We start from the raw sequence: 25,947 nt of genomic DNA, 5'->3' as shown, positions 1-25,947 counted from the left end.
TCCACTCATCTTCTGATGGACACTTGGTCTGCTTCTAAATCTTGGCTATTGTAAATAACACTGCAGTGAACTTGGGAGTGCGTATAATTCTTTCAAATTAGTATTCTGGGTTTCTTCGGATAAATTCCCAGAAGTAAAATCGCTGGGTCATAAGGCAGTTCCAGTATGGTGGTTACCAGAGGAAAAGGGGGATGGGGGGAAGTAGGAGAGGGTAACGGGGGGATAAATGGTGATGGAAGACTTGACTTGGGGTAGTGAACACACAATACAATATACAGTTGATGTATTATAGAATTGTACCCTTGAAACCTATATCATTTTATTAACCAATAAAAATATATTACCCTGATAGTTCCAAAAAAAAAAAAAAAATTAGGTCTAATGTGTCTGTTACCATTCCCTTCTAATTTAAGCAACACAAAACTGGATTCCTTATGTTTAACCTCAGCAGAGTTTTTAATCCCTACAGCACCCTCCCATACCCCTTAGAGGTAATTAACTGTTGAGAAGATGCATTAAACTAGAGATCTCCAAGTAGAAACTGACAATAAATATGTTAAAACTTGTCATTTTTAATCTATTTCAGGAATATCTAGTGTCAGTACCCTGCTCTACCAGTACTATATAAAAAATATCCCTTCTTCAAGGTAAAAACTTACTGCTGGTGAAGAAAGATAATTATCAGCATTGGTTTTGTTTCTTAGGTTGACAAAGGAGTAGCTGCTGGGTATGATGTCTCTGAAAATTGCAAGCTGGGTCATGTTCCTTGATCTTAAATTTACAGAACTTCTTTGATAATAAACAGTTTGATATCTAGAATTTTGATTACTTACTGTGAGCACAGTAAAGAGTACCCTCAAGGTTTGTAAAATAATACTTTTAAAGCCAATGATAGCACTGGGTAACTGTCAACCCGGAAATATCTGTTTTAGATGCCTATAGTATCTGAAACTTTATTTTAAATCTGCATTTATTTGATAGATTGAACATGAGCTTCTACTTTTCCCCTTAATGTTTTCTTTGGTTTTAGTGCATAATAGTGGAAGGAATTTTTTATTTGCTTTCTTGCCTAGACTGCTGTTTACCAGCAGAAATAGTAACTGATACAAATGTATCAAATGAGTGAAATGATGAGATGCAGGCAGTGGAAAAATGAAAGAAATGAGAACTGCTGAAAAGGAACAAAAATAGAAAAATTGGAAAGGAATACAAGAAGCCAACAATATAACACAGAAATAAAAAATGGAATGGTAAGGAAAAGAAAATGAAACAAAAATCCCTGAAATGCTGAGAGGGAAAAAAAATGAAATGTAGAGGAATAAACATTTGGAGTGGGTGAGGCAAAAAGGAACAACCTAGAGGTGAAAGCTTTGTGGAGCTCCAAACAGTTGGTTAAAGGTATGGTTTTACCATTTGTTAAATTATCTTTTTTGTTGTTGTAAATCCTCACCCGAGAATATTTTTTCCATTGATTTTTAGAGAGTTGAAGGGAGGGAGGGAAGAGGGGGAGAGAGAAGGAGAGAGAGAGAAACATGGAAGTGAGAGAGACACATCAGTTGGTTGCCTCCTGCACAGGCCCCAACCGGGCTGAGATGGAACCTGCAACCCAAGTATGTGCCCTTGCCGGGGATCCACCTGTGACCCTTCAATCTAACCACTGAGACACACCAGTCAGGGCTGTTAAATTATTTTGTAGTAATTAAAATGTATCTATTGGTACATTAAATTAGGCTAATAATTTTTTAAAAGACTAGATTTATCTTTTTTATTTCTCTTAAACTAGGATATCTGCCCCCCACACTAACCTCCTCTGTTAGATTTCCGTTGTTTCCAGAAAGATAGTGTCACGGGGATAACTTTTGTTTTTAAATATGTCTTGATGGAACTTTTGGTACCTAAAAAGTGTTCTGGTATCAGTTCCAGTGTGGTGGTGGAGAGTTTCCCCCTATACCACCAAGTAGTTTCCTGCAGCACCAGCTGGGTGCCCTATAGCTTGACTGTCCACCTGGAGATAGTGTCAGATCACACAGGTTAAGGAGTCAGTCAATCTCACAAGAGTGCCACCACCCCACTTCAGATGCCAATTGCAAATTCATGTTGTCATCTGTGCTTCTGACCTGTCAACCGTAAATCAGAAATTCCCAACACCCCCTCCTTGGTTAATTTGCTAAAGCAGCTCATAGGTCTCAGGAAAACAGTTTACCTACGTTTACCAGTGTATGAAAGGATATGATAAAGAATATAGATAACATTCAAATGGAAGAGATGCCTAGGGCAAGGTCTATGAAAAGGGGTGCAGAGCTTTCGTGCCCTCTTTGGGCATGCCACTCTCCTGGCACAAGCACGTGTTTACCAGTCCAGAGGCTCTCTGACCCTCATCCTTGTGTTTTATGAAGGCTTCATTACATAGGCACAGTTGATGACATCATTGGCCGCTAGCATCTGATTCAACCTCCAGCCCCTTGTTCCTCCCCAGAAGTCAGAGGGGTGATCCAAAATTCCTCTAGTCCTGTGGCTGGTTCCCCTGGCAGCCAGCCCCCAACCTTAGGTGCAGTCCCAGAGTCACCTCACTAGCGTAGCAAACGCTCCCATCACTAAGGAAATCCCAGGGTTTTAGGAGCTCTGTGCAGAAAAGGGGATGAGGGTCCAATATATGTATTTCTTATTATAAGTCACAGTATCGCAGTACCACGTAGCTCAGGTGGCCATGGTTTTCATAGAGTCAAGTTCACTTTCTGAAAGTTACCAATCTTTTCCATTCAGTCAGAAACGAGACCATAATTGCTAAGTGGTAACCATGACCCCTGTTGGCAAGAGGAAAAAACCCTTCTTTCTCACTTTTATAGATTACTTGTTGACAAAAGCTTTATTTTCTTTTTTCCAAATAAATCCTCCGGCCGCTGTCATTTTTATCTACAATTAAGAACTGTAGGTCATGTGAGTTGTTCCCTGTTCAGTGTTTTTGCGTGTTAGTTGCTAGATGTATTGCCGGTGGGAATGGCATCCTTTCACGGGGTCGTGAGAGAAGCATTTCGGGAGACCCACGCATGGGAGGTTGTGGTTTCACGGTAAGATCTATTGGGGTGGAAATAGAAGGCTGCCCCCAGGTTCCTGATGTCCCATTGTTGGCGGCAGTGAGAACATCAGGTATTAAACCGGCGGGGTCAGACGTGGCCTGGGTTCAGCAACCTCGGTACTTGAGTTCTGGTTAGGAAAGAATTTAGAGCCACGAATCAAACTATAAGAACATTTATTTAGAAAAATCACAGAGGTATAAAAAGTAATTCATAGAAGAGCTGGTTTTAGGAAACAGGTTACAGAGGCAAAGGAAGGACCCTTGGGGCTTAGAAGTGAAGAAGGTAAGGGTGATACACCTTGGGGTGGGGATGAAGAGGTGGAGGGAGAGGGGAAAGGAGGGAGAGGAGCTGGATCCTCTGTCATAAGGGTTTCAAGGATGGAGTTTTTAGGGGAGGTCCCAGGGGAAGATCTCAATAGAATATTCATCAGCTTTCCAGGTGTGTCCTTTCAGGGTCTAGGTCTCCACTGATTGTTCAGTTCCAGGGGGGGATCTTTATTCTATGCTGCCTGTCCTGAGGTGGTTTCGCTGGCTTTTCTGGGCCTGGAGCTGAAATACAACTGAGACCTGGATGTTATCTCTAGAAAGGAAAGGCCAGATATGCTAGTGGAGGAAAGGTTACCCTGGGGATGAGGTCCCGCCCTACAGTTATTCATTGCTAGGCACCTGGGGCTTTCCTCCCTGGTGACCTCTACCTGGCCCGTCGTCCTTGCCCTGCTCATGTCTGTCTAACTGCCTACCACACCATCTCCATTTGTCCCACTGTGGAAAAAGTGTAGCTGTGTCTTCATCAAGCCCAGTACAAAGGCCAAGGTCCAAAATTCTATGCCATTGGCTCAGTCCAGTCCAGCCCCTGTCACCATCCAGCTAGCTTAGTCTGTATTCCCAGCTGCACTTCAGCTGGCTGTGCCTGGGCCCCACGCTTGGAACCCCTGTGGCTGGGCCGCAGGCCCTGGGCCCCAGCCCCAGGCAGCTGCTAGTGCCACATGGCTGCTGTGGAGAGAGAATGTGCAACCGAGGCTTGAGCATGTTACCAGGTGAGAGAGAGAGAGAGCTCTTTATTAAGCTTGGGTTATATTATCTCAGGCTTGGGAAGGACCAGGAGCTTCTTCAAACTAACCTGTCAGCTTTCCAAGCTTTCGGGCTCGCCCTGGATCCCCCTCCTACCAGTCCATTTCCTAGATCTTCCCGGGTTCTCTGTCCCTTATCTAGGCCAGTCCTTTCCCCAGGCTAGACTGACAGGTTCTCTGTGGTGACCATCGTGGCTCTTGCTGCACAGGCCTCCTAGCAGAAGCACTTCCCCCTGCGCCATCTCAGCGTCTCCTGGGCATGTCCCAGCAGAGGAATGTCCCCTTTATTGTTTGATCCCTCCCCCAGTCATCTGCGGGGAATGGACATTTGTACCCTGGGGAGACTGGAAAACCGGTCCTTTCTCCCTACATAGGGAGGGAAGGGTGTTAATCCCCTTGGTTGGGAAATGCTGCAATCCCCTGGGGTGCTTATGAATGCCACAACTTCCTAGCAATGCGGGCTTATGCTTCCTAGTTTATTAGCTTGATGTCTGATTCCCTTTACTCTCTTCCTTTATTAATATTTAGCTACCTACGCTTACAGATAGAATCCTTTGTTTTACACCGAAAAATTCTCTGCTTCACCTGCCTCTTAATTAAGATAGCACTTATTCATTTACTTGTTTAATAAATGTGTTTTGAGAACATTCTTTCCAGTTGTGTTATATATAAAAAATAAGAACCGAATATAGTATAAACACTGTTTTCAAGGAGCTAAAAATTTATTGCTTGGGAAAAACAGAAAAGGGAGGAATTCTATGGGGGATTGGTGAAGGTTTGAGAGACTATGTGAGCTTTGAAGTGGGTCTAGAAGGATGAAGAATACAAGTTTTCCTGGTCAAAAGGAAACTGGAAAATAATTATGCAAGCATTGCAACTTGCTAAGTGTCAAGAAAGATGAGGCAAAGAATGAATTTTAATTCCTTGACTTGGTAGTTAATTAAACAACAGTGTCTGCCTTACTCTATAAGGGGCAGAGGTATTGCTGACTGTAAGCGTTTAGTCCGAGAGGCATCCCTGCAAGTGATGTACGCAATTTCTTATAGGAATTAGATCTTAATCTTGGGAGCTGGTTAAGCAGTCTATAGAAATTGTGTATAACTGTGTCCCTCCTGGTGTGGGCCTCAAAGGTAGCAGGGTTGGCAACTAGCGCATGACGCAGGAGGGAACAAAGGCACACTAGAACCCAGAAGGTGAAAGAGGAACCACACCTTCCTGTTGTGGGGACTAAAAAATATTAATACTTTTCCTCCCACCTTCTAAGTCCTTCTGACTGGGCTAATAGTCAAATTTAATAGAGAGATTAACAGGAAAGAATCAAAGTTTTAATACATGCGCATGGGGAATTCACATAGACATGAAGATTCCATGAAAATTTCCAAGACAGTGAGGCAGCATTGGCTATAAAAGACATTTTTGGACAAAGGAGAAAGGGTGAGGGATAGAGCTTTAGATATCATAAGTTAGAATGGACAATTTACAAGTAATTGAGGAAGGGCAGAACATGCATGGCAGGAAAGTTCTTGCTAGGCAACTCAGAAACAGTGGGTCACAGGGTATCTAGCTAACAGGCTCGGAGCCTTCCTGCCAGGGTGAAGTTTCTTAAGGGGATTAAGCCAAAGGTCCTTCCCAAAGCAGGGTTCTCTTTCTAACTCTCTTGGGCAGGAAAAGGGGGAGGGTCAAAGATTCTTTCTGAGGCTTTTGTTTCTTAATCAACAGCTTAAAAATCAATATTCCAAGAAGGCGACTTCAGGGTGGCAAAACTTTGCTCCCTTCACTCTCACCAGAACCTGCAGAGGTATGTCTGTTAGCACCACTAAGCATCCAACTTTGATGATGTGGGTGATCAGTGGAAGAGTGGCACATTTCGCCATGGAGCTGCACAGGAGCCTGGTCCAGAATACAGAGATGTTGAAGGAAGATCCTGTGATTGCCGGGGGAGCTGCCCCCCACCCTGCCCACAAGTTGAGCAAGTGGATCTGTAACAAAATGTGGGTACACTAAGCTACATGTTCACTTCAAGGAATGTTGACAGTTACGTAGGCATGTGTAACCCACAGCCCTCTCAAGTGTAGGACATGTTCATCACCCCAGAAAGATTCCTAGTGCTCCTTCGAATCCATTCACACCACTCACCAGAGGCAACCGTTGTTCTGATTTCTTTTACTGTAGATCAACTTTGTCTATTCTCAAACTACGTAAAAGTGTAATCAGACATGTACTCTTTTATCTGGGATTTTCCCCTCAGCATAATGTTTTTGAAGTTTATTCATATTGCGTATATCAGAAGTTTGTTCCATTTTATTAGGGGAAGTATGAAAACAACATCTTTGCTTTTGGACTTCATCCTTTTGCCCACACCAGATCATTTACTCAGAAGTGTTTGAGCAAGGCTTTGGGCCACTGTCTTATCTCTGTAAGAACTGCCTCTTCAGGGATACCTTTTTATCACTGCTTCACTTTGGGGCACAGAATCTGTTGACTTTTCCAACCCTACAAAGCCTGAATTACTGAATTTGTAGTTGATTTAGATTATAATCCACAGACAGAGAGCCTTCCTTAGCAGAGCTCTATTCCTTCCATCTCTGCTTCCAAATTCCCAAGATTCTTACGGACTTCTCTCATTAACACATATTAACATTTTGGGAATTTCTTTTAGTCATCCTGGAGTTATATAAGCTTTGTTTAGCATGTGATCTGTCTTTCAAGATATCATAAATAGTGATTTTATTAAGTGTATTTCCATGGCATAATGAGGGACACTGGCTGTATTAGGGTTCTCCAGAGAAACAGAACCAAACGGGTGTGTGTGTGTGTGTGTGTGTGTATGTATGTGTGCGCACGTGCGTGCTGGCAGAATTTCCTCCTGTTCAAGGGAGGTCATTTAGTCTTTTGTTCTTTTCAGGCCTTCAGCTGACTGGATGCAGCCCACCCACATTCTGGAGGGCAAGCTGCTTTACTCAAAGTCCACCAATTTATGTGTCAATTATATCCAAAAATGGCCTCACAGGAACATCTAGAATAATGTTTGACCAAATATCTGGGCACCATTGCCCAGCCAGGTTGACACATACTATTAGTAATCACTGGCTTTCTAGCCCGCAGTATTTATGTGACTTTACCCCCTAAGGCCTCTTTCTGAGCCAGTTCTGGATTTTAGATTCTGCTAAAACAATTCCACGTTTGATGCCAAATTCACTATCAGTTAAGGTATTTTTTCTTCTAATTTAACACAGAGAAAAAGAGGTAAAGACACAGAGAGACTCAAAGCAATAGTGATTTAAGTAAAAGTCTGAGCAGGCTTCCCAGGGTTGATCGCCAGACTCCACAGTCTTCAGGGATTCAGGCCCCATCTGTCTTCCACCTCATGCTCCAGGGTTGCTGTTCCAACTCTTGCTATTTAATCTGCATTCCAACTTGTGGGAAGGGGCAAAAGAGCATACCTCACATTACTGCACTCACATCTCATGGGTCAGACTTAGTGAAAGGCAGTTTAGGAAATTAGCCTTAGCTGTGCCCAATTAAAAAATCTCATTACTGCTGAAGAAAATGAGAACAGATATTGAAGAACAATTAGAAGTATCTGTCACAAGTCGGAAATCCCTTGATCAAAGGACACTGGAGGATGCAAAGAAAATTAACAAGAAAATTCTTTAGCAAGAAAACCAATTTGAAAGAAGTAGATGACAAAGGCCTCAACTAAGTGAATGGGAGGGGAATAGATACATGTGGTGAGATTTGCAATATATTTCCTTTTTTTTTTTTTTTTTTTTTACTTTTTAAATTTATTATTGAGAGTATTACAGGTATACCATTTTCCCCCGCAACTGACCCCCTCCACTTCACTCCCACCCCCTCCCCAGACCTTCACCCCGTTATTGACTGTGTCCATGGGTTATGCATATATGCATATAACTTCTTTGGTTAATCTCTTCCCACCCTCCACCCCCCTTCCCTCTTTCCTCTGAAATATGATCGTCTGTTGCCTGCGTCAGTGTCTCTGGATCTATTTAGTTCATCAGATTCTTTTGTTCATTAGCTTCTTAAAGAAGACCCTCCAACATTTCCTGTAGTGCTGGTCTCGTGGTGATGAACTCCTTTAGCTTTTTCTTATCTGTAAAGCTTTTTATCTGACCTTCAATTCTAAATGATAGCTTTGCTGGGTAGAGCAATCTTGGTTGTAGTTCCATGTTTTTCATCACTTTGAATATTTCTTGCCACTCTCTTCTGGCCTGCAAGGTTTCTGTTGAGAAATCAGCTGACAGTAGTATGGGGGCTCCCTTGTAGGTAACTAATTGCTTTTCTCTTGCTGCTTTTAAGATTCTCCCTTTGTCTTTAACCTTTGGCATTTTAATTATGATGTGTCTTGCTGTGGGCCTCTTTGGGTTCCTCTTGTTTGGGACCTTCTGTGCTTCCTGGACTTGAAAGTCTATTTCTTTCCCCAGGTAGGGGAAGTTTTCTGTAATTATTTTTTCAAATAGGTTTTCAATTCCTTGGTCTCTTTCTTCCCCTTCTGGCACCCCAATAATACAAATGTTGGGCCTCTTGAAGTTGTCCCTGAGGCTCCTTTTACTATCTTCACATTTCTGGATTCTTTTTTCTTTTTGAGGTTCTGGTTGGGTGTTTTTTGTTTCCTCATGTTCCAAATTGTTGATTTGATTCTCAGCGTCCTCTATTCTACTGTTGATTCCCCATAAATTATTCTTCATTTCAGTTCCTGTAGCCTTCGTTTTAAATTGGTACTTTATTATGTTATCAATTTTCTCAGTTATTTCCCTAATAGTCAGCTTAAACATCCTTATAACCAAAATTCTGAACTCTGTATCTGTTAGCTTGCTTGGATCTATTTCATTTAGTTCCTCTTCTAGAGATTTCTTCTGTTCTTTCCTTTGTGACATGTTTCTTTGCCTCCGCATTTTGGCTGCTTCCAGGTGTTTGTTTCTATGTATTAGGTAGAGCTGCTATGTCTCCTGGAATATGTAGAGTGGCTTTGTGTAGTAGGTGTCCTGTAGGGTACAGTGGCTCAGCCTCCCCAGTCACCGGAGCTGGGCCTTCTAGGTGCTCCCCTGTGTGGGCTGTGTGCACTGTCCTGTTGTAGTTGAGCCTTGGTTGCTGTTGGCATCCCTGGGAGGAACTGACTGCCAGGCCAATCAGCTGTGAGGACCAGCTGCAACTACAGCCAAAGAGCTGCTGTGATGGAGACACCCCTATGGAGCAGGATTTACTTCAGTTGGGCTTTGGTGTTCACCAAGTGCACCCCTTGAGTGTGTCACTCGTGGATGTGGTAGGGTTGTAATCCAGCATGGTTGAGTCTGACCACCAGGTGCACTGTCTCTGGGGCCTCCCGGGAGGTGCAAAGTCAGCCTGTGCCAGTGCCTTGCCCAGGGCCACCCAGCATGAGCTACACAGCAAACCGTAGTTGGCTGCTACTTGTACTGGGCTTGGAGGTGTCCAGGAGAGGCCAAGCTATGAGCCAATGCAGGCTGCGGCTAGTGCCAGGCCTGGGGCCACTGATCAAGACGTTTGAGGCACGCTGCTGCTTGTTTGAGAGATTTTAGGAAAGTCCTAAGTATGAGGCTCGAGAGGCCACTTGCACAGAAAAGCCTCTGGAAATGGCCCGGATGAGCTGCAGGTGGGGAGGGGCGGGGCCTCCGGGAATTATGGGGCGGGGCCAAAGGTGTGAGTCAGGTGCTGGCGACTCAAATATGGCGCCTGCCTGCCGGCTGTGTGCGGGGTGGACTCGCCACAGAAGCCATGGCCTCTGCCAGCCCTTCTGCCTGGGAGGAAGCCGCCCTCCGCCTCTCGCCCGGATCTCAGGCAGGTTAGTTCCTCCCGAGTGTCCCGGGTCCTTTCAGGCTGCTGCCCGGCGCTGGGCTCACAGGGAGCGTCCGAGTGAGTCCGTGCACGGGCCCTTTAAGAGGAGCTGCTGGGCTCCCGCAGCCTCCGCGACCCTCAGGGACAGTCCCCGCTGGTTTCACAGCCCGTTGTTGTGGGGATGTCTCTTCCCGGCCTGGAGCCCTGGGCTGGGGGCCTCCTGTGGGGCTGGGACCCCCTCCCTGCTCTGGGAAAACGCCGCCGCTGAGATTCCCTTCCGGGTTTCAACCTCGGCACCGGGTGTGGGCCCGAGGCCGCGTCTCTGCGATTCAGCCCCGCGTCTCCGCCCCTCCTGCCGTCTCGGTGCTGCTTCAGGTCCCTGGTTGTAGGGCTTCTGTGCAGCCAGATCTCAGGAGGCTCTGAATAATGGTGGTTCTGTATTTTAGTTGTAATTTTGATGTGGTTGCGGGAGGCGGCGGGTGCAGCTGTGACCTATGCCATCTTGTTTTTCCTCTGCATATATTTTCAATGGAGAATTAATAAAATTTGGTGATTGATTGGCTCTGGAGGGGGAAGGGAAAGAACGTGTCAAGAATAACTGTGGTTAAGAGCACGCGACGTACAGCTCTAGCGTCCGGATTTGAATCCTGGTTTGGACACTCACTAACGGGGTGGACTTGTACAAGGCGCTTAACTTTCTTACCTTGGCTTTCTTACCTGAAAAGTGAGAATGATAATTCATGTCTCAAAACTTAATTAAAAGGTTGAATGAAATAACATATGTAAAACATCTAAGTTTAGGAAAAACGATAAAGCAAGGATAAAGTCCTAGGGAAACAGATGTTTGAGGGGTAGGAAGAAGAGGGAAGGGACAGAAGGAGGGCAGAAGGAAAACTTCAGAAACGTGCGAGATGAACAAAGAGTGACATCCAGGAAGCCAAAGTGGCACAGTGTTTTGTGAAGTTGAGGGTGAATGACAGAATCTGATAGTATAGTAGGATGAGGGCCGAACATAAGCCTTTCCACGTAGACTGGTTTTGCACTCATTTTATCATCAAGCTTCTGAGGAAAACAGATACCTACCTTTTAGAGTTGTGGAAACAAAATTTGGTTAAATGAATTACCAGATTATTTTGGAATGTGGAATAATTATCATGTTAGTCCAGATTACTTGGAATGTTGAAGTAAGTACCTTTGAGTTTCTAACTGTTAAGTCTGATTCATTAAAACTCTTTAGAGCTATGATTTAGGTGTCAATCTGAGATGAAGAGGTTCAGATTATGTCTCAACGTGAGGTATTTGCTTCTGTTTATCGCATCGTGAGTTCTGTGCAGTAGCACTTTAATAGGTGGAGGTTGTATGCTCTGTAAAAGAAGCAGGTAGCCCAGATTCTCAGGGTATAGCTTCAGACCTATTAAATCTTAGTTCTTTATGTTAAAAGTGCCTACAAGTACGTAGTGTTTCTTTTCCTTCAGTGAGTATTTGGGACAGTTGGGGAGATAAAATGTATGCATGAGGTGTCCTCTGTCTTACTGCTCCAGATTCCATACTTATTTCAGCAGTGGGAATACTTGCCTCAGGGTATGTAGCACTGGTTAGGCTTGCGATCCCTTTCCTGGTATTAGATTGGGGGGCAGTCTTTGTGCTGCATTAATCGGCTGTGTAACTACGGGCAAGTCACCCAGTCTTTGTGACTCTCCATTTGATAAATGGGTCAGACTCTTTACCCTGTACACCTCATAAGGTTTTATTAAGACTTTATGTGTGAAGCTGTCTTTAAATTAAGCACCAAATAAACATAAGGTAACATTATTAATTAGGCTGATCCCTTGTCCTTCACTTGGTAACACAGGATCAGCATCTCATTTGATTCCTGGACCAAATCCACATCCTGTTGATTCAGGAATATTCTGTTCTGTTCTGTTCTATTGAAAATAAGAATTTCCTCACGGAAGAATATGTGCGGTGTGTGCCGTGTCCTGTAAGCATTTCACCTTTTCAGTTTTGGATTTAGTTAAATTGTCATTTGGGCAGTAAGATACAAAGACTGCCAGGAGCCTGCATACATTTTTTCCCCACACAATGAATTATATAACTTTTCTACGTAAGTAGCAAGTGACCTTATGAAGTAGCCTTATATAGAATCTCTGAAATAGCTATTGAACATTAAATGGTTACAAGGAACCAATTGCAGGATTGATGCTCTTATGATTTAAAATTTTTAAAATTACTACAATCTTACTTGGTTTTAAAAAGTGTTTAATGCTAGAGTTTCTAAGACAAGGGGGACGGAGACAGGCTTGCTAATATTGTGGCAATAAGGAGTCTTTAAGCCTATTTCACTTGATTGCTTCCCCATGTTTACCTCTGAAATAGTGGTAGCTGTTGCCTTGTTGCTTTCATTGTAATAGAAAAGTCAGGAGAAAGATGAAGAATAAATATATTAGTCACAGCAGTGTTTAGCTGTATTCTTAATTTTTGAAGAGTATAGACCTGTGATTCCTTCACTTCTGCATGATGAATTGTAGGAGAGACAGTGACCGTAACTTGAAACATGTTACGAGGAAAACATAAAAAGAAGTTATATATCCCCTGATGTTAAATCAAGAGGTATTAATGAAAAGGGGGAAAGTTGCTTTCTGCTTTGGACAAAAGATGGCACTATTGCTGTGCTGATTGTTTGCTTCTGCAGTTTAGTCTCAGTCTTTTTAAATGCAGAAAACAGTTAAATTTAGTGGTCCAATTAACACTGACCCTCCCCAACAGAATGCCAGAAATCTAATCAAGGATCTGAAGAATAGACCAGAAATGTGGAATTTATATTTTAAAAATTGTTAGGTTGTTTTAATAGCTGCGTATAAAAATAACATTCTCTGAGACTCAGAGCTTTGCCATAAGGAACAACAGGACACCCTGCCTCATGTTTTCAGTTGCCATTAAGTTTGAAATACCCTTCCTTGGAACTTGGATAGCTGTCAGGGTTCCAAGATATTTTAGGTTTTTATTTGTTTGTTTTGTTTTTCAGGGTCATTAAACTTATGCTTTCATTAGCATAATACTTATTTTCTTCAAGGTATTAAAATTGAGTAATTATTTTTCTTTGCTTTTCCTGGGTCATTATACTTTACTTACTGATAGTTGGAAAGCTACACGGACTGTAAATCTGGAAATACAAAACTGGTCTCTCTTCTTATGCTGGGAAAGCAGCACTTTCTCATCTTGTTTCTAAGCCAGTATCTTAAATGACTCTTGGGACTTGGTTCTCTGTTTTTCTCTAAGCAGATCTTTCAAGGATGGAGAAATTCAGTGAAAAGCCCTTGAACAAAATGACAAAATGAACTCCTGAAAAAATGGCTTTATTATTGATTGTACAAAGTGTTCTTTAAAAAATAACAAACATACAAATTAAAACACTTATGTTGCGGGGCTGTTGGGGGTAGGCTGGGGAGGAAGACTTGGTGTATTGAGAGAACACAAAACAATCGTTTTCCTCCATACTTAGTATTAGAACCAGAAAACACTGATGGACTCCTACATATAGACTGCAGATTTGCCTATGTGATGCTTTTTAAAGTTAACATTAAAATGGTTAGCTTTTAAAAAGTAATTAAGCTTTCATCAGATAACTATGTCGCTAGTTTAACATGTCAATATAGTATAGAAGATATTTATAACTCATTTGAATCTAAAATACAAGTACAAAATCTTATTCAAAACCTTTGAGGCCAGATGTGTTTCAGAATTCCAATTTTTTTGTTTTGTTTTTAAACAGGTAATAATGTACATATTTGGCATGTCACATAACCAGCTTCCCCCAGTAGTGTCTGTGCAGCACCCTGTAACCAAACAGTCATATGATTTCAACAAAACCTATGACTAGTTATACCACAGGGAGTTAAGTCTTGACCATAAATAGCTTTACAGCAATTTAGGTCAGATTTTTGAGGCCAAATGAGTCTGCCACAAACTTAAGAAAAAACTGTAGGTTGCAGAGCTTTGGGTTTCACAACAGTGTGTAAGAGCTAGTAGACGTGAAGTACCATTCAGGTATACTCTGAACTGCCAAAAATCAGTAAGGTTTTCTGTTTGTAAATAGGGAAATTTTAATTTAACATTACATCATATTTAATGGTTTTAGTTTTTAGAATATGTTTTATGTTTTAGCTGCTTTATTAACTAGGTGGTTCTAGCACAGAATGTATTTCAGCCTACTCCATAATACACTGAAAGACAATCAGAGATTTGGAGAAATTTGTGCAAGCCAATCTGCCACCACCCAACAGGGTATCGGGCATACATTCTGTGGCAAGAAAGCCATCATCCGTTATCTGTTAGGAGTACTCTGGGTAAAAGCATTTCCCATTCTATTTTATGCTATATTATTGATCAAGGTCAGTTTTGTTTCCTGCAACAGTATTGGGAGATAGAATCTTATTTCGTTTTTCAAGTAGGGCTAAGCCTAATCAGCACTTAGGTAGGAGGCTTCTGAGGGGAACATACATGTTTCAGGAAAATGATGGAAGGATTGTATTATGTGGCCAGTCTGCTTCCCTTAGAAGTACTTCCCCCAGCTCTGTATTAGGGTTGGACATTGTGTATTGAATAATGTATAAAGCCCAAGATAATGTCTACTAATTCCCATTTCTGTTTAAAGCATTAGGTTTGCCTTCTATTCAGTCTGATCAGAATAATACTTTTGCTTCATCTACCATATTTAGTCATGACATCTTCTTCCTTCTACTGGTTAGTATTCCTAGAAAGCTCTGCTAACCCTTTTAGTATCAGTTACAGTTCAATGGTAAATAATGCCAATCATAATACAACCTCTTTTTTAGTAATTTCATGCAATATAGTTAGTGGTATAGCACAGGTGAAAAATAACCCATTACTCAGGATCTTCTTAAGCCATAAAACTTACAGCCATTGAGAAATCAGGGGGGCACAGCTCCTTTGGAGGTTAGCAGAGGATAGCATTATGCCAAAATGGATGTTGCTTAGTTAGCTGTTTGGTTTTCCTTCCTCTTATTAAAAAAAATAATAATAACTTTGCATGGCCTAGAAATTTACACAAGTATAGAGAACCCTTTGCCTTCTATCAGAACCCAGATCCAACGTCTTGTTTTCCTTCTGTAATCCTGACTTATTTTTTTATGCGGCCATTACCACAACTTTGCCAGTATATTGGTGTTATTCAAGTCTCTCTAATTTCTAAATGGTTTTTTCACCCGCCAGAATTTTAAGTTTCTTACTGGACTTGTTAAGAACTACTAAGCAGCATTTTTCTTCCATTCTTATCATTTCTCTCCTGAAGCAACATCCTACTGTGTGTCTTGCAAATACATTTATAGTGATTTATCCTAGGCACTACTGTAGTGGGCAGATTACTGTATATTTAAGTACTTGTATTTTAGGCATGTGTTAATCATCATTTAATATATTATAAAACACATTAAATTTATCTTTTGATTTTTATTGGAATACCAAAAGTGTTGGTTTTAAATCATTGAACTAATTTGATCATAGAGTTGTTAAATACTCTATAGCCTTAATTGAAATTGAGTACCTAGTGCCATTTATGTATTAAAAGCAAAGAAACTCTTATATGTATTGATAAATGCTAATATAGAGATAGATTTATACTTTCTGCAAAACCAGTGATGGACCTCAGTATGAACTGGTTCAATTCATGAGAAAAATGCCTTCTATGGCATAAAATAAGTCTTAGTGTAGAAAAGTCTTGGCTATATGAACCCTGGGAGTGATTTTTTTTCAGCCCCTTTTTCCTTGATCTTTGAATACAAATTATGGCATTTTTAAAATCTATAAATATTACAAGCAGAAGGATAAAAGTGGTATTTAAAGAACAGTCATCAGCAGCAAAACAGCAACAACCATTTGACAGGAATCCCTAACATTTTGCCCTAGGGAGTTGAGATTAACCCAATTTGTAAAAAAGGCTTCCGAAAGACTTTCCTTGTTTAGAAATTAATGAGACCACTTAAGTTATACCAACCTAATTTTAGAAAGATAAATTATGAATGTTGGATGGAAAACAAAGCAGAAGAATCAGCCAACATTGGCAACATTATAGAAATTAATTTAAATTTGCATCAAACCAGAAACATATTGTTTGTGAATGATGAGGCTTCTGTGTCCTTTTGTACAATTGTAATGAGAAAGAATTATACTTATTTGATTAAGCACTGGCTTTGCTAATTGTGGAACTAGGATTTTAAAAAGTCCTTTTAATGTAAGTTTATAGATTTCTGCATTCACATCTGCATATATCCCTTGCATAGTACTCTAACTTTGTAAAAGAAAATCTTTTATCCATTGCTGTAGGCAGTAGGAAATGATCTAAAATGAGTATAGATGTAACTTACACAATGGTAGCAAAATCTGATGCCTTAGTATATCATTATTAAAAATATAAAAATACCGTCACCGAGTGTATATTTGTTTCTTATTGCTGCCATGACAAATTACCACAATCTTAGTGACTTAAGACAACACAACTTATTATCTTACCCTTCTAGAGGTCATAACTTTAAAATCAAGGTGCTGGCAGAGCTACAGTTCTTTCTGGAAGCTATAGGAGCTGCAGTAGGCTGAATGTTTGTGTCCCTCCAAAAATTTATATATGGAACTCCTAATCCCAAAGGTGATGGTATCAGGTAATGGAGACTTTGGGAGGGATTAGGTTAGAAGGAAGAGTCCTCATGAGTGGGATTAGTGCCCTTAGAAAAGAGACTAGAGAGTTCCTTGCCCTTTTCTGCATGTGAGGACCTAGTGGCCATCTATGAGCCAGGAAGCAGGTCTTCATCAGATGCCAAACCTACCAGTGCCTTGATCTTGGACTTCCCAACCTCCAAAACTGTGAGAAATAAATGTTTATTGTTTAAACCACCTAGTCTATGGTATTTTTGTTATAGAAGCCTGAATGAACTAGAGTAAAGCCAGTTGATAATCATTTTCTTACCTTTTCCAACTTCTAGCAACAACCTGCATTGATTGGCTCCTGGCCATTGCTAGCAATCCTGTCATTCCAACCTTAGTTAGCATCAGTCACCACCTTTCTCTCTCCCACTATCCTGCTTCCCTTTCCCATTGGTAAGGGTCTTTATGATTACATTAGGCCCATTCTGATAATCCAGAATAATCTTTCCATCTCAAGAGCCTTAATTTAATCATGTCTGCAAATGCCCTTTTGCCATATAGATCTGTATTATAAACCTCAGTTACTGGGATGTGCTCAGGTTGTTTGTAGATGTGAGACATGGGGCTTGGCTGTACTCAAATCCAGTAGAGGTGGTGGAACATGATTTCTTTCTTTCTTTCTTTCTTTCTTTCTTTCTTTCTTTCTTTCTTTCTTTCTTTCTTTCTTTCTTTCTTTCTTTCTTTCTTTCTTCTTTCTTTCTTTTTTTCTTTCCTTCCTTCCTTCCTTCCTTCCTTCCTTCCTTCCTTCCTTCCTTCCTTCCTTCCTTCCTTCCTTCCTTCCTTCCTTCCTTCCTTCCTTCTTTCTTTCTTTCTTTTTTTAACTCATTGATTAGTAATTGTTCTGGGGTTATCACCACAGCAGCAGGACTAAAACATTCCTAGTTTTATGTCTCAGTTGATGACCTTACCTCCCACTCCACTCTTCTTACCAAGGCTATCTATCATGAACTTTCATTCACCTTAAAACATCCTGGTTCCCCGTTCATGCTTCTATCCTGTTTCCCATGAAGAGCTGAACCCCATCTTTTCAAAAGCTAACTTCTCCGTTTGCAGTCTGAAGCCTGGGACTGGTCGTCTCCTGGATCTACTTTTACAAATATGTGTAAGTCTTCCCTTTCAAAACATACCAACAAACACACAATAACCTTTTCTTCCCATCTTTCCCTTGAAGCTACTCTTTCATCTGGTGAAGCCTTCTTAATTTCTTCTTTATAAATTAAATTTATTGGGGTCACATTGGTTAGTAGGATCGTAGATTTCAGGTGTGGATTTCTATGTTGCAAGATCTATATATTATACTGTGTGTCTACCACCCAAAGTCAAATCATCTTCTGTCACCAATTAATTTCTTTTTAAATTTCTACCTCCCTTTAAATACAGGCATTCTCTGAGTGTCTGTCTTTAGTCCACTTTTTTTTTTCTTTCTCTTTTCCTGGGAAATCCTACTTATTCCCATGACTTCAACTATTACTGAGCCCTAACCTCTTTCCTGAAGTTCAGCTGCTCCATTCCACCTGTCCTTGAGTGCCACTCTATATAGTCAAAGGCAAACTGAGGGGGCAGTGGGGGGGAAATGGGGGACATCTGTAATACTCTCAACAATAAAGAATAAAATACAAACCCATTATTTTATGTCCTACCCCCCTCCTCCTATTCTTAAAAAACCAAATAGTGAACCAGTCAAATACACTCTCTTTCTTTCCCATGTTGGTTGATTTGTTACCATTTTCCTAGTCATCCAGAAATATATTAGAAATAGTTGTAGGCTAGACAACATGCAGAGTTACTGCAGTCTGAGTCAGAGTAAGGTTAGTTTCAACTATGTAAGCTACCTTGCCCTTAGAACCCATAGCTTGCTTTTAATGCACCTAACCAATCTAATGCATTTTCCTGATTACACGCAGATCTGCAATTAAGGCGCTACGTCCTGGAGGGTTACTTGTGTACTCTACATGCACACTTTCCAAGGCAGAAAATCAGGATGTGATCAGTGAGATTTTAAATTCCTGCAGTAACATCATGCCCATGGACATCAAGGAAATGGCAAGGACTTGCTCCCAAGACTTCACATTTGCTCCCACTGGCCAGGAATGTGGACTCCTGGTGATTCCAGAAAAGGGCAAAGCCTGGGGCCCAATGTATGTAGCGAAATTGAAAAAATCATGAGCTGTATGAAATTGGTGATGTGAATTTTGTAAACCATGGCAATGTACTATTATATTTATTTTTCTGGGCTCTCTACGTGTGAACATTTCAGTAATTATGGAGTCGGTTTCCCTAGGTCTGTTTTGGAATCCTATTAAGTTAATACTCTAGCATCTCAGAGTTTAGGCTTGAGAATTTTCCAGGTGTATATTTTTCCTAGAAATATATCCACAGCAGTGATTTAAGGTGGTGCAGATGGTGTTTGTTCTGTATAATAAATCTGCTGTCTTCTACTTGGCATTTTGTAGTTAAGTTAATCTACATGGTTTTGTGCATAGGATGTGTAGAAATGCGTCCTATCCATGACGTTGGTACTTTGAACCAACTTTAAAAATGCACATTTGCTTGCCCTCTTATAATTTTTCTCCTTATCAAATACACAAATTCTTTCAGAGTTTTCCCCTCCCTTTTTCTATAAGAACTGATTGGTATTCTGAGACTAACTTCTTAAGCAGCACTATTTCTAGGTCTAGCAAAATAAGTTTCTTATTTGCTAAGTTGTTTTTTGTTAAGGACTGTCTTCTGTTTACTGCAAAGGTCAGTGACTCTATCGACACCAGCTTTACTTCTCCATGCTTTCTGTGTTCACAAATACAAATTGAAAGGCTAAATTATGTTGAAAGGCCATTAGAAGAGCAGGCTCACATGCACACATTTGACTTCCGACATCCAGCTTGTGGAATAATGGGGTCTATCCAGCAGACTATAAAGCAAGTACTTGAAACAAAACCAGAATGATTAATAACTGCAATAACTGAACTATATTTGGAGAGTTTTGTTACATAATTGCAGTTATAATGAGCACTACAGAATCTAATTATCTTACATTTGCAATCTGGAGGGGCTTTTTATTTCACTCCGTTATGAAATGTTATATGAGAGTGTGATGTCACATGTTAATGCACAAGAGGGAGATGCCTAATGAGAGTGGATTATACTGTTACCAAAACCCAATACATTTACTAAGCTGCTCTCCCTGTTTACATATATCTTGGGGATATTGTTCACATTTCTGTATATGTGCTTAGGGTTTTAGTCTCAGGGTGGATCATGTGTTTTCTTTAGAAATTGCTTCACTTAGAGTCCAAACACATTTTTCAAACTGTTAAGTATGCAGCACACTTCAAAAGATTGTATCTATTTGTAAATTAGCTTTAAAAATAAATAAATAAACTGACTATATAAATACAAAATTCTGCTGAAGTTGAATCATTTCAAATTGTTTATTCTGTGCACATAAACTAGAGACTATTTGTTCATTAACCTTTTTTGTGTTGCAAGCATATATATATATATAACTGGTTCCTATAACTGGGAAGTCCTAGGAAGAATGCTTGTTCTATACCTTCATTCCATTAACCATTTTTTGTGGGGGAACACTTGACAAATGTGCATGTCACCCTTGAGCAGGGTCCATGCTAATCTCTGTATGGTTCTGGTTTTAGCATATGTGCTGCCGAAGTGAGCACAACCATTTTTTTCATTATATCTAATCAATGTGTTTAAAGAAAAGCGGGATCTTTTAGACTCAAATATATTAGCTTAATATAGAAGAATAATGATAATGGAAAAGATATTTATTTGTGTGTATGTGTGTGTGCTTATTAATTTGTTTTTTCAATTTGAAATCCTGTCTTTAGATACTGTAGGTTCAGTGCATCCATTCTTAGCAGGTTAATCACAAAGTAAATTTTCATGGTGCACATTGTTGAATGTCTTTATTTTCCCAGCACAATGCCATGAAGCCTATTCTGAGTACTGTGTGCCATTGGATTAGACCTTCCTATGATTACTGAAAAAATGCAACTATGTGTATATATGCAGGGTGGGGCAAAAGTAGGTTTATGGTTGTGAGTACACGAAATAGAGTTTAGTCTAGTACTATTAATTATTATAACATTTAATTAATTAATAAATATTAATTATTATATCTGCATATGCACAATTGTAAACCTACTTTTACCCTACCCTGTATATGTATACATAGCTCACTTTATTATTAACAATAATTATAATGAAACAGCTGACATTTTTTGAGCATTAAATATTTGATTAAGTGTGTGTGTATATATATTGTTACCACCTTTTCTGAGTGAGAAAACCCAAGCTCAGCATATTCCTGGCTTGCCAAAGTTGTAGAGGGTGGATCCAATAATAAAACTAGCTCCAAAGGCCAGCCCTTCGTCCTATGCTATGCTGTCTCACAGGATTTAGGCTGTAGGAACCCTCAAGGTCATCAACTGGCTTTACCCTTATTCTACATTGCTCAGTCTTCTAATGCAATTCCCTATTCCCAGTGCATCCAGGTTTAGTCCATATTTGGGGTAAAAAAACATTGAAATATTTCAGGGTGTGTTCTAAAGAAGTACTTCTTGTGATTGTCATACCCGGAAATATCCCAAGGAGGTATTCTGTGCCTTCCTTTTTTTTTTTTTTTTTGCAGATGCTGAACTGAAGAATAGAAATTTGGAGCAGCCTTGCAATGTCAGTTGAAAAGCAAGGAGTAATTGATATTACTTTCTGTGGCATTGAGTTACTTTCAAAATAGCTTTATAAAAATTTAGGTTGCTTACCAACACATTAACTTCTCTCTGCCATCAGCACACTGAGCAGCCACTAGTTTCAGAAATAGACTATGAATAAATGTAATGCATTTAAATGGTGTGTGCTGAATTTTTAAAGCATCAGATATTATCTGTGGTTTGGAATCAAGGCAGTCTACAGTCCTTTATCCAATTACATATATCCATATAGCCTTATGCTCAAAATTGCATGTTACTCCCTTAGCAGTATTGTGAAAAATAACCTTTTATATGATGTATCAAATAATAGAGACCAGACTTCATGCTACATGACTAAATAAAATAATCAAAAATCTAATAGGCCCTTATCCAACTAGGCTGTATCTTGGGAGATAAGCATCAGATAATCTGCATAGGCTAATGCAACTCATCTGGAATACAAAGAGGAAATTGGAACCAATGGCAACAGTTTTATTAGATACTGGGAAGTCCTTTGATGCAATTGAATGGGCTACTTGTATTATGTGCTAGGTAAATTTGGCTTTGGGGACAAATATAACAGCACAATTTCTTTTCAACCCATTTATATGGTTCAAATCAATGGTTTATAGTCTCCCTTTTCCTTGCCTTATTGCTGCATTGTGGAGGGAAGAAAGGATGATGCCCATTACTGGTGCTACTCCTCAGGCTGACATTGGAGCTGTAATATCACCCAGGCCCCATGGGTATCTGAAGGATATTCAGATGAAGGTTCGTAAGTTACCTAATATCTGCTGATAATCTACTACTTGTTCTGAAAGCCCTAAGAGCATCTGTCTTGAAAACATTAAAAGTAATGTCATGATTTGAAATGGCTTCAGGCTGCAAAGTCACTGGAAGTGAATCAGAAATACTATTTTTACAAATGAATGTTTTCATATTTTTGGGTAAATATCCAGAAGAGGAATTGCTAGATCATAAGGAAGTTATATTTTTTAATTTTTTAAGGAACCTCCACACCGTTTTCCATAGTGGCTATACCAATTTACATTTCTTACACCTGAAATATATATAATGTTATTAACTAATGTTACCTTAATAAATTTAATTTAAAAAAAGAAATGCTATCTTGATTGAATAGTTTCTATTAATAATACTTATTGTGTGACATTTAAAATGAAAAATAATTGACTTGGCATTCTCATTAGGGGATGCTTAAACAATAGAGTAAAAAAAAATTAAAAATTGACCTGTAATTAGTGCTAAGATTTTTAAGAAATAGATTTCATTAAATCTAGAGAGAAGAAAGCCCAGTAGAGTGTATACATCTTTAAAAATTAATTAGCTCAATCAGATATTAACTCTATACCTTTCTGTAACTTTTCACAAATGAAGGAAGTAATTTCCTCAGTCATGTGAGACCATATAGTCTTGTTGAAATTGTGCGAAAGCATATGCCACCTTAGGAAAAGGACCATTTGCCTCACTGGAAACTATTTGATGGAAAACGTCATGACTCAATTAAGCTTGCTATGGCTTGTCAAAAGGAATTTTCTGCTGCATATTGCTGTGGAAGAGCCCATTACACACAAATAACTATACAACCTAGCAGAATCAACAGAGACTAGAAACGTATAGCCTATTGAAAAATAAGAAACAGGACTATAGCACCCAGATATGCCCTAGTTCTTAAAAATAAGTAGGAGTAAAATTGCATATATTAACAAGAATGAACAAAGTTAAGAGGGATTAGCATTGGTGACAGGCAAAAAGAGGGACTGGGCTTATTTCATCCTATAATTATTAAGTTATAGAGAGATTCCTCATTTACTCACCTAAACAAGGTGCTAAAAACCTTTCCAAAATGGTAAACCTTTCTCTCCTTCTCATGTCACAATAATCACTGGCATGAGGGGTGGAGGAATGAGAGGACCAAAGAACTGTGCTGACTAATGAATTGTTAGTAGGGAAGGATTACTGTCAGTTGTAGCTCAGAGCTGCCAACTCTTAAGAAAAGGAAAATGGGGACATGGTAGTGGCAACTAACATGATGCTACTGGAAACTTTTGTGTGATGTGTGATATTTTTAGCCATGAACAGCCAACATAACTAGCTATACCACATTTCCACATTGATAGACATCCCTCTTGACTTGATCATTTAAAAAAATTATGTGTAAGTCTCAGATTATAATAAATGTATTTAACAAATTCAGCAGACATACACAAACTACCTTTACTCTTCAATAAAAAAGATTGCTTTTTTTCATATATTCTAGTACAGATAATCTCTGTTAAATTTTCCATATGCCCATAGATGCATTGTTTTTAGCTATCTAGTTAACCTGACCACATAGAATTAACTCAGTATGTTTCTTTTCCATCCCAGTATTGAGTTGGCTGAAGCACTTGGTACAATTTTAGAAGAGGTAATTTTTGAACCAAGAGAATGATTCTGAAGAGGTTTAAATGGGATCTGGAACTTCAACATCACTCTGGGGTAGGGTCTGGAATGAGTCAATCAAACATGTTTCAGAAGTGAAGGACACTATGATAGACCTGAAGGGCTTAGGATACACAGGAAGCACATTACAACTCCCAACAAAGTTTATGTGTTCATCTGTCTGGTCACATCCCCCATATTCACTGAGGATGTTAGTGTCTAGCTCATGTCTTCTCCATTGCAACTCCTGCCACAGGCTGAATTGAACATTTCTTTAGAAAACTTGTCCCATATCCTACCTTCCTGATTCCTTTACTGCCTCTCCCTTAGTGGCTTTTATCTCCATTTTCTTCTGCAACTCACACACCTAGGCATTCTCTAGAACTTGACATTATCTAGAGCCACACTCTCCAATTGACTTTTCTACATGATGGAAATTTTTTATCTGCCCTGTCCTGTCCAATATGGTAGCCATGCATGTCTCTTGAGCACTTGGAATGTGGCTAGTGTGATTGAGGGTCATAATTTTATTTTAATTAATTTAAATGTGAAAAGCCACATGTGGCTAGTAGCCTCCATATTGGATAGCTCAGATCTAGAATTTCTCCATTTAGGAAAATTTAATCTCAGTATCTCCTGTTCTTCCAGCTCTCTTACTCTCTCATTCTCATTAAAACTGCAATCCAATTTCCTTGACAACTGTAGTTTTTAAACCTTCATTCCCTAAGACTATCCTTTCCTCTTCTGATCTCCTTTACTTATTGATCCTGGACCCTGTGGTTGACGCCCTAAAACTTTTTCTCACGTACTTTCATCTCCTTCATGCTCTTGCATTTCACTACATCTAATGATTAAACTTGCAACTTTAGATCAGTCTAATAGTCCATGCCTCTACTGATATACCTAGATAGCTGGCATTGTTTGGAAAAAAGAAAATGATGTAGAATTGCAGATTGATGTCACTACAAATTTACACACCTGTCCAGATTGATTTCACTACAAATTTGTGCTCACCTGCCTTTCCTATGAGTTTTACACTGCTCAGTAACTTTGGCTCTTCTCTGATCAACTTCCTTTTCCATTCTCATAGTGAGTTTTCCAAACTTCCACTATTCTCTACAACTCTCTTAGATAAACACTTTCCTCTTTTCTCTCAGAAGATGCCCCTGCCTCCTAGTTTCTTGTGAAAATTGTGGCCATCAGAGTGAGTGTCCTTAATCTTTCCTGATGCATACTCTTTATTTTGTTTAGAAGCACCATCATCCATCTGACCTCATAAGTTAGAAACCAGGAAGTCATGTGTAGTTTTCATCTTTTCTCTTTCTCACCCTCAGTTCTAAATAATAAGCAAATCTTGCCTTTTATATTGTTCTCTCGTATTACTTATTACTATTGGCATTGCCTTAACTAAGGCGATCCAGCCTATTAATTTTCTTCCCAATTCATCTCCCCACCTGCTGCCTCACACCTCACAGTCCACACTCTTTTTTGCTGCTGAAGGGCTCTTCCTACAACAGAATCCCAATATGTCATTACCCTGCTTAAAATTCTTCAATGGTTCCCTGTTGCCTACAGGATGAAATCCAAACCCTTAGCATTCATATTAGGTCCTCTAGCTTTGAGATCTAGATCTCTCTCACGCTCTTGCTCTCTTATACACACACACATACCTGCATCCTTTTTAACTTAAAGTTTGAATGGTCTTATGGAGGAAACCTAATACCAAGATGTATAAAGTGCCCCAACTTGAGGCAGATCCAAGATGGCAGCAGAGTGAATGGACACTATACTCAACTCACCTCCTCCCAAAACCAAACTGGAATTACAACTAAAATATAGAGCAAGCAACCTGAATAACCAACTGAAACTAGCTGAAGAGAAGTCTTATAATCAAGGATTTACAGAAGAAGCCACATCAAGACTGGTAGGAAGGGAAAAACCATGAAAAGGGCTAACCCTGCTCCTGCAGATGGTGGCTGAGGTACCAGAAGGATATCTCAGCTGCAAAGATTCCCCTTGAGAAGAGTGGGATCTCAAACCCAAACTCGGCCCCCGAGCCCAGAGCACCAGAACTGGGATGAGGCACCCAAAAACCATCTGGCTGTGAAAATCAGCAGGGTTT

General features: G+C 39.9%; 1 protein-coding gene across 5 annotated transcripts in view; it reads left to right on the top strand.

Annotated features, from left to right (window-relative positions):
- Positions 1 to 20,071, top strand: part of NSUN3 (NOP2/Sun RNA methyltransferase 3) — a 61,058-nt gene extending 40,987 nt beyond the window's left edge. For 2 of the 5 annotated variants that reach the window (XM_081138951.1, XM_081138950.1), the window contains exons 6-7: positions 5,934 to 6,137; positions 18,582 to 20,059. In XM_081138951.1, the coding sequence (XP_080995077.1) occupies positions 5,934 to 6,137; positions 18,582 to 18,843 (466 nt within the window). In that variant the 3' untranslated portion in view covers positions 18,844 to 20,059. Of the gene's footprint in view, positions 1 to 5,865; positions 6,138 to 18,581 lie in introns of those variants that run through there. The other 3 variants (XM_081138952.1, XM_081138953.1, XM_081138954.1) reach the window with 3 other exon arrangements.
- Positions 20,072 to 25,947: the final 5,876 nt, after the last annotated feature.

Source organism: Miniopterus schreibersii, assembly GCF_964146895.1.
Source record: "Miniopterus schreibersii genome assembly, chromosome: 5".
Taxonomy (NCBI): Eukaryota; Metazoa; Chordata; class Mammalia; order Chiroptera; family Miniopteridae; genus Miniopterus; species Miniopterus schreibersii.
This window is presented reverse-complemented; position numbering and strand designations above follow the sequence as displayed.